Source organism: Micropterus salmoides, unplaced genomic scaffold, assembly GCF_014851395.1.
Source record: "Micropterus salmoides isolate LMB-PRFRI ecotype aquatic unplaced genomic scaffold, ASM1485139v1 Ms_hic_scaffold_16, whole genome shotgun sequence".
NCBI lineage: Eukaryota > Metazoa > Chordata > Actinopteri > Centrarchiformes > Centrarchidae > Micropterus > Micropterus salmoides.
Window position 1 is genome coordinate 8,994,215 of NW_024040707.1, and position 12,070 is coordinate 9,006,284.

Genomic DNA, 12,070 nt, shown 5'->3' on the forward strand with positions numbered 1-12,070 from the left:
TCCAACTGCTTTTGTCATTTGTACTCTGAATATTTAGAATATATTGAATTATGTACTGTTTATTCTTCCATTGTATGGAAGTGCTGAGTAAACTGCTGTGCCAGCAGGCTGTAGTAAGCCTGAGTCAAGTGTGACTTCTCCTTGTGGCAACAGATCAGAACATACTTCTGAAAAATGTACCCCCGTCCACCTCCCTCCCAGTTATGTACTGGTCTCTTTTTAGAAGCCGGTGGAATTCCCAGTACCTTCTCAAGTGTCCCAGACTACTTTATCATTGTATAGAGCCACACTCTCGCATGTTTGTGTGGGTGTGTGTGTGTGTGTGTTAAAACATGAATGTACACCATTTATTGCTTTATGCAAATGTTATGGAAAAATTGCTAGACAGGCAATGAAAGATTATTTATAGATTACTCAGATGCAGCTGTTAATAGCATGCTGGCCTCTTTGATCCACTAAAATGAACAGGCAAACCGACTAAGTCAGCAAGAATACAGAGATCATGAATGAGATCATGAATGATTAGCAAGACTGATTAAATCAGCAGGAAGAATAACCATGGAGTCAAGCAGGAGCACAGAAAACAATCTGAGTATATGAAGATAATTTTGACCTGATGACTACTACTACTAGCACTAGATGTAAAGTCAGAAATTACCAAACGTTCAATTGTGAGGGGGACATGAATGTCTGTATGACATTTTATGGCAATCCAATGTCAAGACATTTTACATTTTAAATGTCATGGTGCGGATAGAGACAAAAACGGGCCTAATCACATGGAGACAATCTTAATCCATGTATTAGTTGTTGACATAATTCTGTTTGGACCAAAGTGGTGGACCGATCATCAGACATTGTCATTACTAGAGCCATGCAGCTAGCGTGGCTACAAACACAGAATGACCTGAGAAACACAAAGCCATCAACAAGGAAACAGACTGCATCCACAGCAGACATGGACTGATAAATAGGTCGGTATATGAGGTGATATCTTATTGCCAATATATCAGTAAGTAATAGGTAATTACGTAAGTAATAGCTGATAAGTACCAAGAACTACAGAAATGTTAAAGGTATATTTGAGGTAATTTGGAAACTGTTTCCACTGCAGTGTTTGTCTACAAGAGAACACTGACTAGTTTATTTTTCAACTGTACAGTATCCTGCTCAGTGCATACAGCATCTTGGTCACAATTCTTTAATAACCAAATTCAAGGGATTTAATTAATGTTATGCGTCAAGTATCGATATCAACCTCAAAAATCCAGTAACAGTCAATCTCTAACCCAGTAGAAATTCCTGTGTGCAAAATTTTGTATTGAGCTAAAAAAGCCTGATAACCAAATTGAATTGCCACCATGTTTCCCTTCACTTCACTTGTTTGTTTAGCATGACATCGTGAAAAACCTTCAATACCATTCGTTACAACTTGTAAAGGCTTTCTTTATGCTGAAAATCTTTTAGACCCTGTACCGATCCCCCAGTGTCTTATTATAAAATTATACCAGCATTTGCAGTATTCGGTGCATTGTAATGTTTATAGCTTCTCTGGTGTTTATTTAACTTCACACATTTCATTCTGTTCAACATAATAGCCAATCTGTACACTGGACCTTTAGGGGTCACTCAGTGCATACCAATCTTCAGCTGCACAAAATGTAATGTACACTGTCTATATGTGGGTCTATCAATAGGCTTCAATGTCACCAAGATGAATTCCTGAAGATGCATTCCACTTTGACTGAAGCAATTCTGATCTGATCTGATGTCATATCAAACACTGAGAACAGACTTTGCTCATGAATTCAGCTAAATTATCTAAAGCAGCAACCAGCTGGTCTCATGCGTCTTGAGTTAGATTCTGAAATTCTACGTCTGGTGTGGGGGTAACGTTACTTAAGTTGGAAGACTTGATAACCTTACATATGCAGAAGTTATGCAACAAGATCAGTTGCATGTAATCAGCATCACTCTGATTACAGAAAGTAGAGTATGTGGGTGATGATGCATACGACAAGGTGGGTAGGGCAGGTCATTTATGATCTTCCCATCATGCCTCAGTGGAAACTGGGGAAGTGAGAGCAACTTTTGGCTTGTCTGAGTGGTGTATGACATGGCAATGATAATAGAGGATCACAAGCTTCAGACAGAGTTACAGGATTAGAGGCCAGCTCCAGAGAACAGACCGTCAAATACACATTACGCAGGCATCTTATGTCTGCGAGAACATGAGAATGTCACATTTATAAAACAAGACCGACAGATGTGCTTCGGTTTCACTGCGTAGCTGAAACTTGTTTGCAGAGCGTCCAGCACTGTCTCCAAATATTTCCGTTTGTATAAACATGATATGTTTAATTAAACTTTATACATACATAGGTTGAACTTTTCAAACAAGAAATGGAAACCAAGCTGCCAAACACCACATGAAATATTTGTAGCTCTCTGATTTACTTATTTATTATTCTTTAGATTTATCTATTTATATTTCATTGTTATATGTTATCTGGTACTCCGGTTGTACTTTTCAATTTTACTCTCATGTATCCAATTTAACTCTAGGCCAAGCTAGCAACTCTATCATGCACAGCTGTGCTTTGAGCTAAATGCTAACACTAGCATGGTAAGATGCATGCAAACAACAAGAATGCTAACTGCTGATGTTTGACAGGTGTAATGTTGACTATGTTAGCATGCTAACATTAGCTTATGAGCACTAAACACAAAGTACAGCTGAGGCTAATGGGAATGCCATTCGTTTTCCATGTATTTGTTTAAGAACAAATAATAATTTTGACCCGATGATGCTAGATGAAAAGTGAAGGGTCACTGAAGTGATTATAATTCATGAATAGCTGCACCAAATTTTGTGGCAATCCATCCAATAGTATTTCATTTGAAACCACAGATATCAACCTCATGCTGGTGCTGGAAAAAAGTCAGAGGATTGCTAAAATCTGTAGTATTCATCCTCTGGAGACCATGAAGATCTGCACATAATGTCATGGCATTACATCCAAGAGACCTACCAGTAGCGTGAATAAAATTATGTCTTCACATTGTGAAACATGTTTCCATCCATAAAAAATTGATTTTTTGCCGTTCCTGCCTAATTTAAAGGCATTATCTCCAAACAAAATAACTACCTGTGTTGATAGCAGGATTTGTATTTAACATATTTAAAGTGAAACAGACGAGGAAGGGAAACTCAAAGGGAACAGGGAAAAAGCTAAAATTAAAGGTTGATGCCACCACATTTATCCAGTTTTTTCCCCGAGTAGACAGAACTTCTCCCTGGGGCAGTGTTTTGTACTGGGCACTCAGCCTGGGACATGATGGTTATTTTGTTTTATTTAATGTTTCTGGTTGGCAGGAGTGTAAATATGGATTTGGCATTAGATTTCTAGCCAAAAGGGGGGGAAAGGGTTTTAATCAATGTTTTATTACTGATCAATAGCCACAATTACATTATTTTAGAGGAAAAGTTTGGTCTTGCATCTTCATAGGAAATACTCTACATTACATTGGACAAACACCAACTACATTTAAATTATAGATGAGAGTTTGTGATTTATATAATATGGATATGCCACCAGTGGAGTAAGTAATAAAGTACATTCACATAAGTTCAGTTTCGAGTACTAGTACTTTACTTGAGTATTTCCATTTTAACAGTAGCCCATGTAAAGCAGTTAAAAGTAGATTCAACTGGATGGGCTATAACATTTAAATTCTACTTGCATGTACAATCCAATAATGTAGTAATATAACAATGACAAGGGCTATTAGGCATTATACTTAGTGCATGGTACCTTACTTTTAACACATCTACAGTACATGTTGTTGCTAATACTTAACTTTTACTTTTACAAGGATTTGTACATGTAGTGGAGTAATTTTACTTTTATCATGTTCTATTTTATTTAATTCTTTTAAAATCTTATTTGTTAATTATGTTGCCTTGTGCTTCTTTTATGTCTTGTTTTTGTCTTACGTAAAACACTTTAGACTTCTGTGCAAATCTGTAAATCATCTTCCAAATTAGATTATTCTGACAATTCCTTATGGGAAACATCCACAATACTTAAGGGATCAGAGAACATCTGAAGAGTTATATATCTGAATTAGAGAGATTTGTTTTAAAACTCTTATCACAAATATTCAGTTGGCAGCATCAGTCCCTATTGCCAGTTTCTCACAGGTATGACACAATAGGTGAAGGTACTGCTGAGTATCAATTAACATCACTGACTTGGCTCTTAAAAGGGGCCGTTTATCAGAGACAAGTTCAAAACTATCACTAGTGTCTCAATGTCACTCAGTAAAGATGGACTTGTAATAGGTGGTAACACATATACAGTACATCTAGGGGGCAGTTACTGATAGACACAAGGGGTCCTGTTTAGACCAGAGGTACTGCATGTACTCGAGGAATCATATCTCATCCTTACAGATGGTGAAAGGGCAGCACAGAGCCCGTCTGAACACTTCTAATAATAACCACAACTAAAATAGCCAGTCATCACATGAAATTGATAATGCCACTTAGATATGACAGTGGGAGTTGGCTGGCTGCCCACACACTGGGATTATCTTGACATTTAGCTCACTCCTATAACTTTCACCTGGAGTTTTTCCTCAACATATAAACTAATGTCAGCTGCCCTAATTGGGTACTTCATGCATGAAACATGTCAATATTAAAAATGTTTGGTGATCAGAGGAGCCACTTTAATCAAAAGGAGAAAATCAAAATAAAGATTAAGTTTCAAAAAGGGGCAGAGCTAGTGGTTATGTCAGTGCTTGAGTTGCTTCTTGAATAAAGCCAAGCAGAGTACTGCCATCCAGTGGCCACGCAATGACAGTTCATATGTTCAAACACAGGTGCTTCCATGCTTAGGAAGAATATCCTATGGACTCTATTCAACTATAGTTTATTATAAAAATTTAAAGTCTGAGTTTAACACCTAGTTAATTACATTTGCCAAAAATAAGCCCAGACTTGCAGTACATACAATATTTATATTGTGTAAATATGCAGTGTGTACCAGTTTCATATATAATTTCAAAAATTATATAATTTTTACTTTTCAGTAGCTTTCACAATTAGTAGTTTGCAGTTCCATGTTATTTTTGCTTCTGATCACATTCACACTGATAAGTTTTGATAGTCTAAAGCCAAAGTTTTTTTTTTTTTTTTTAAACACATGCATCACTAATTACTACACAAATGGTTTTCATGGATTCAAGCTGATGGACCTTTATCCAACGAAGGTTAAAGTCAAGGGCAACTGGACTTGGTTGAAGATACTTGAAGACGTTTCGTCCCTCATCCAAAGGACTTCTTCAGTTCTGACTGACTGGCAGGGAAACTCAGCTATTTAACCTCAGTGGGGTCGTTATCCTGGGTCATCGATACCGCTGGTTCGTTAGTGTTCCTGGTTGCTGTGACGACAGTCGTTACGACTACCGGTGGCCAAGACTGAACGACCATTGGTATCCTCACCTGAGGCCAATAGGTTATGTTTGTTGAGTTTCCTGGGAAGAGATGAAAGGACAGTATTGTAAGTAGGGGATAAGTGGCGGTTCAATGACTGCTTCTCTCTCGACCTGGGTGTAGATGGCTTCCTTGACACCGCTTTCAAACCATCCATCTTCTCTGTCTAAAATGTGCACCTGGTGGTCCTCAAACAAGTGTCCTCTGTCCTTCAGATGTAAGTAGACTGCAGAGTCTTGACCTGAGGAGTTGGCCCTTCTGTGTTGAACCATGCGTTTGTGTAGTGGTTGTTTAGTCTCCCCAATATACAGGTCTGTGCATTCCTCACTGCATTGGACCGCATACACTAGATTGCTTTTCTTGTGTTTGGGTGTGCGGTCTTTGGGGTGTACCAGCATCTGTCTTAGTGTGTTCTTGGGTTTAAAAAAAAAAAAAAAACGGCGGTATCGATGACCCTGGCAAACGACCCCACTGAGGTTAAATAGCTGAGTTTCCCTGCCAGTCAGTCAGAACTGAAGAAGTCCTTTGGATGAGGGACAAAACATCTTCCAGTATCTTCAACCAAGTCCAGTTGCCCTTGACTTTAACCTTCGTTGGATAACTATGACCTGGATGACTGAGAATCTTCATAGACTGATGGACCTTTGTACTTTTTCCTCATCAGTGTAAATAAATGGGCTTAGTGCGCAGTCACTCGCACAAGCATTGGCAGTTTATTTTATCTGTTTATTTATTTTTATGTTCATGCATCATTCCAGACATAACCAATAAACAAAATCACTTGTAGCTTTGTGTTTAAATACATTCCTCACAACCTCCACATGGGCCATGTTTGTTTTTTATCAAAACTAATCCTACCACATGTACACAGTTAATACGTGATTTTCATATTTTCAGTGCAGCATGAAAGCAGTTATATTTTTAAGGTGCTGAAATTTAGACCGTTAATTAACCTGACAAGACAAACCTTACATACCAGTATACTTCAAGCACCCATTTCACTGACCAAAGCAACATCAGCTGCTGCAGAATGCAACAACCACTGTGGTGAATGGATCCAAAAGGCAATAAACAAATTGCCATATATTGTTAAAACACATATTTTAGTAAAAGTTCAATAATTCAATAAGTGACATGGGTAATTTAATGGACAAACTGATGCAAAAGCCAGGAAATTACAAATGCAAAGCTATGAGGAAACTTTAATTCCCATCACAATTTCTTGTTTCTCTTCTCAAATGTAAACATATGGTTATCACCGGTGCTGAATGGACTTTCTATTTCAAAATAATAAAAACAACTTCAATATAAATGCAGTACTTACCCAGTTATATTTATTTGTGTAACAGGAGGGGGATGAAAAATACGAGAAAAATGACGCAATACTTTGCATTTAAAGGTATTTGGCACATCAGGTGACTGAAAGCACGATAACTACAACCTAGATCCCACATGAGAAAATTTTGACAGCTGTGCCAAGTGGGAAAACATTTAAGAACAAATTTAAAAATAAATTTTCATGCATGCATATACACACAAACACACAACATGCCTACAATAAGCTTCCATTTGGATAAACAGTAAGCAGAAGTTACATGTCGAACCATGGGAGGGTATTAGGTGTTCTAAAACTTGGACCAAGATTGTTGGTAGGCCTCATCTCCGGACTGCAGAGAAACAAAACAAAATTACAATTCAAGAACAAAAAATATGCACAAACGAGTAGTGAGAGCTGAAGCAGACTAACGGAGCAGACCACTTACTTTTTATTCAAGACCGTGTTGACGCCCCACACAAATGGAACAGCAGTTTCATCAGCCTCTGCAAGATAAAATGCGCCGTTAATCTTACTCCGAAACACCGCTGACTCCGGCTGCGCCACAGTTTTTTTCTGTCCCCTGCCTGGCATCAACTTCCACTGGAAGAGTCTCAGATGCGTTTCAGCAACTGAGTGTGTAGCCTGCCCCACGTTACTGACTGAAGCATTTATCCTTTGAGTTTCTCTGACCTTCTTCACAACTCTCTGCTACCCAGTTTTGTTCCATCATCTGCATGGCTACATATCCCTCAGCATTTTGCCACCTGATTTTGCTGACACATGTAGATTTTATTGGTTTGGTAATTAGTGCTTGCTTTTTGCGCTTCCACTATGATTAAGTAGGCTACGTAGTAAAAATTTTTTTGTATGTGCACAAGATATTATGAAAATTGACCGGATTCTCTACACCGTTCTGTGTCTCACTTCCTGCCCGGTTCCATCTGCTGTGTTGCTTGACGCGGCATCCGTCAAAAATAGACTCACTGCCTATTCTCTGGGGACTCACAAGTATTAACCATTGCTCTGTAATTGCCCCTTGGGGATAAATAGTGTTTGTAATGAAATGAAATTGACTAGAATGGCTGCGATTAGCTCTGGCAACCGCGGCGCAGTCGGAGTCAGTGTCCTCTGTATGCCTTGAGTTGAAAATACTTCAACTCCGAGCAGAAAAGTGCCAGATGTCATCAGCATTTTTTTAAACAGCAAAGAGTGCTCTGACTGATCGCGCCTTAATTAACAAGTTTTGTCACATTTGTTTAATCCACATAAAAATCCAAGTGTAAAAATAAGTTATGATAATAATACCTTTGTCCCAGTCCTCAGTCATGTTTGGGTTTATCCAAGTACTGACTGGGATCTGCAGTTGACAATATCCATTTGTACCTCCACCTGTAAACAGAGCATAATCCAGAAACACCGTAAGCACATGTTGACTCTGCATGGTAGAGAAAGAGACAATCATGTGATAATCTTACCGTCTTCAGTAACCACAGTATCTCTGTCCTCACACGTTTCAGTGTGGTGACTCAGCTCATGCTTTGGAACCAGATGGCGAGCATTATAGGGGCAGGTTTTTAGCTCACTGGCCAGTTTCGGGTGATTCTACATCAGTGAAAGTTAAGTTAGGCAACAGTAAAACTTACAGTGGGATGATATCAAATAAACAGCCTGAAAACTCAGCAAGCGGGTAGTCCTGTAACATCAGCACTCTGTATGTTACTCAAATCACAACACAAACATGTAGAGTGCTGGCAGAGATAAGGGTGCTCAAATCACAGATGGTACAAACATTGGCTCCCAAAACTGCCTGTGTGGCCACTGGAGGAACTCTGGTACCAAAAAAAAAAAAACCAGTATTAATCGCTGGAGGAAAAAAACCTAACTATTTCTTCTTATTGGTAATTATAATTTGTTCAGACAAGTACACAAGTCAAAACGGCAGGGATAGACAACATGGACAATACTTCCTTCAAGTGTTCACAACATTTCAGTCGACCATCTAGAATTCCTTGACAACTCTGCAAACTCCATCAACACAACAAGATCGTGTGATATGCCTTAACAGCTACTTAATGAACCTTGTGGGAATATTTGTTTTGTCAAGTACTGCATGACCAGCAATGATGACAAAGGCATAAAAATATACCAGACATACTCAGTTACTAGCTGTTTTTTTTTGGGTACACCTACTTCAAACTAGTGAAATCTACAAGAAAAATAAATCTTAGCCTTCATGAAGGTGATAATGTTCAGTTTTGGTATGAACTGTTTTAGGGAGGTGTCGATTCAACTTTATGGTTATTTTGGAGGCTGTATAGATTGTTGTGCTGTTGAACTGAATTGCAATATAGTGAGAGGTGTTGTTATATTGCCTTCCCTAACTGACATGCTTGATCTGATAAAATATTAGAAGGCAAGAGTAATTCCAGAGCTGCTGTATAAGCTGCTTTTAATTTAGAGTACATAAACTGACAATTGAGTGTAAAAAAAAAAGCCACCGGGAGACAAAAAAAATACAAATAAAGTCCAGTTCGACTATGCATAACATACACGTCCCTGCACTCTAATTTAATGTAAATCTACAGTCTTTTCTTCTTAAAAGGAAAATTTTCCTTGCCTCTGTCGCCTAGTGCTGCTCTTGGTGGGAACTGTTGGGTTTCTGTAAATATCATCACAGAATACGGTCTAGACCTGCTCTTTTATATAAGGCGCGAGATTTGGCGCTATATAAATAAAACTGAATTGAAATTGAACCCATTAGTTGCAAGAAACAAGTTGTTGTTGACTCACCTTCCTGCACTTGATAAGATGGTAAGGGAAGCGGCAGACCCGGATCTGGTGGTTCTTGTCAAAAGGGCACTGCAAAAGTTTGTCCGGATCACAGTTTCCTTTTGTGTCTTTATAGTCAGAGAAGAACAAATGAATACATTTCATCCATTAATATTTACTAAAACACAAGATAACTTAAGCTGCAGAAAATTTGGATGAATATCTTTAGTATTACCAGTTTCGTCTTCCAACTGTGCTCTCTCAGCAGAAGATGTCTTGCATGGGCCGCTAGTGGTTCCAAATCTGATGGTGGTCGCCATCTCTAGGTGGAATTTAGTAAAGACGCACAAACTGGCCAAATGGGAGGTCAAAAATTTAAGTGAAGCTAGCCTGGAATGCAAAACAAACAAAACCCAATGTAATCAAAAGATAGCAACAAATACTGACAGGTTAGTAGATGTACATGCAGCATTCAAAAGCTGCAGAACCATGACAACCAGTCAGTGGTGTGCACACCATACAGGTGTGCCAAATTTTCTATCACCTGAAAGTGTGCGCGCCTGTTTTATTTTGATTATCCCAGAAATACATGCGCACACCTATTTCAGTGTGACTTCAATGCTAAACCCCCCTCCAAAAAAACCGAACAAGAATAAAAATGCTGGTCTACTTAGTAACTTATTTCCTTACTTATTTCTAAAGGTTTTCTTAGAGACCATATGAAAACCATCTAACTACTGGAGTGTTTTACATAGCGCCAATTTTCTAGCTTGAGAGTGATTAACTTAACGCTATGCCAGGTGTGCCGCTTCCAACCAGCCGATTAGAGCAGCACAGCACGCGGTCCGAGGTTCACGTGGATGGTATTAACACGAATAACTGCGATTAAATTGCAAGGCATTTACGTGCAGAGCAATTTTTTATAAACTTTTGTTGACCTTTAATTTGCTAATTGTCAACATTTCCCTAAAACCGTGCGTGCAGAATGGTTGGCATGCGGCCAAGTTTGCTTGCAACAACTTGTAAGAACGCGTAAATTAGTTTGTTTAAGTCAACGAGTTTAATTTAGATTATCTGACAGAACAAAGCTAAACAACACATTTAAGACACGTTTCTAACAAGAGGTTTAAATACGGTCTGTAAAATTATAGTGTTACCCCCCAAAAAGAACATTGTATGGACCTGTTCTTGCCTGCTTCTTCCTCGTGACCATAGTTCGCGAAAAGGGAAAATTTTCGGTCACGCCCCTTGCAATGTTTGAGAGACACGCGAAATCACGTGACTTCCGGTTCAAACAAAAACAAAAATTCTCTGCTTAAATACTTGAACATAAAGCCTATATCTGTAAAATAACTAAAACTACATTTAAACGAACTCAAAGTAGCTACTTTAGCTGACATTTCGTTTGTAAAAACGTGTTACATATGGGCCGGAAAAAACATCTTAAGATGTGATATAGCATCGAGTAAATAAGCAAACACATCTCCTGTAAATAGGGGAAGAGTATGATTGGGGAGAGTTGGAACACCAATTCCACCAATTAGAGATAGGAGAGTTAGGTGATCATTTTAGTATTTTCCTACTTCCTCCATGATCAGAAAATAGCTACATTCAGACTATACAGAGAAAAAATAATTTTGGAGGTAAGAAAGTAAAGTTTTTCACCAAGACTATATTTTGTTTAGCATCTATAATTATTAGAAACTTATTAGATTGAAATGTAGTTTCTTAGGCAAAATGTGATGCATTTTTTTCCTTGCTAATTTCAAACCACCTATCTAAACAGTGGCTGACAGGGGTGGGGTCAGGTGTAACACTAGTGCTATACATATACAGGTGCATCTCAGAAAATTAGAATATCATGAAAAAGTTCTTTTATTTCAGTAATTCAACTTAAAAGTTTTAACTAATATGTTATATAGACTCATTACATGCAAAGTGAGATATTTCAAGCCTTTATTTGATATAATTTCGATGATTATGGCTTACAGCTTATGAAAACCCCAAATTCAAAGTCTCAGAAAATTAGAATATTACATGAAATCAAGAAAAAAAAAAAAAAAGGGATTTTAAATACAGAAATGTCAGCCCTCTGTATAATCATGCATATGTACTCAGTACTTGGTTTGGGCCCCTTTTGCATGAATTACTGCCTCAATGCAGCGTGGCACGGATGCCATCAACCTGTGGCACTGCTGAGGTGGTGTGGAAGACCAGGATGCTTCAATAGCAGCCTTCAGCTCTTCTGCATTGTTCGGTCTCATGTCTTTCATCTTTCTCTTGGCAATGCCCGATAGATTCTCTATGAGTTCAGGTCAGGCGAGTTTGCTGGCCAATCAAGCACAGTAATCCCATGGTCATTGAACCAGGTTTTGGTACTTTTGGCAGTGTGTGCAGGTGCCAAGTCCTGCTGGAAAATGAAGTCAGCATCTCCATAAAGCTTGTCTGCTGAAGGAAGCATAAAGTGCTCTAAAATGTCCTGG

General features: G+C 38.4%; 1 protein-coding gene across 1 annotated transcript; it reads right to left on the bottom strand.

Annotated features, from left to right (window-relative positions):
* Positions 1-6,621: 6,621 nt before the first annotated feature.
* On the bottom strand, positions 6,622-10,840 carry zgc:56699 (uncharacterized protein LOC405758 homolog). Its single transcript, XM_038723750.1, has 7 exons — positions 10,770-10,840; positions 9,823-9,977; positions 9,609-9,715; positions 8,294-8,420; positions 8,124-8,207; positions 7,264-7,321; positions 6,622-7,167 (listed from the first exon to the last, which is right to left on the bottom strand). Exons 2-7 carry the CDS (start codon positions 9,905-9,907, stop codon positions 7,092-7,094), a joined length of 537 nt encoding a protein of 178 aa, XP_038579678.1. The 5' UTR covers positions 9,908-9,977; positions 10,770-10,840; the 3' UTR covers positions 6,622-7,091.
* Positions 10,841-12,070: the final 1,230 nt, after the last annotated feature.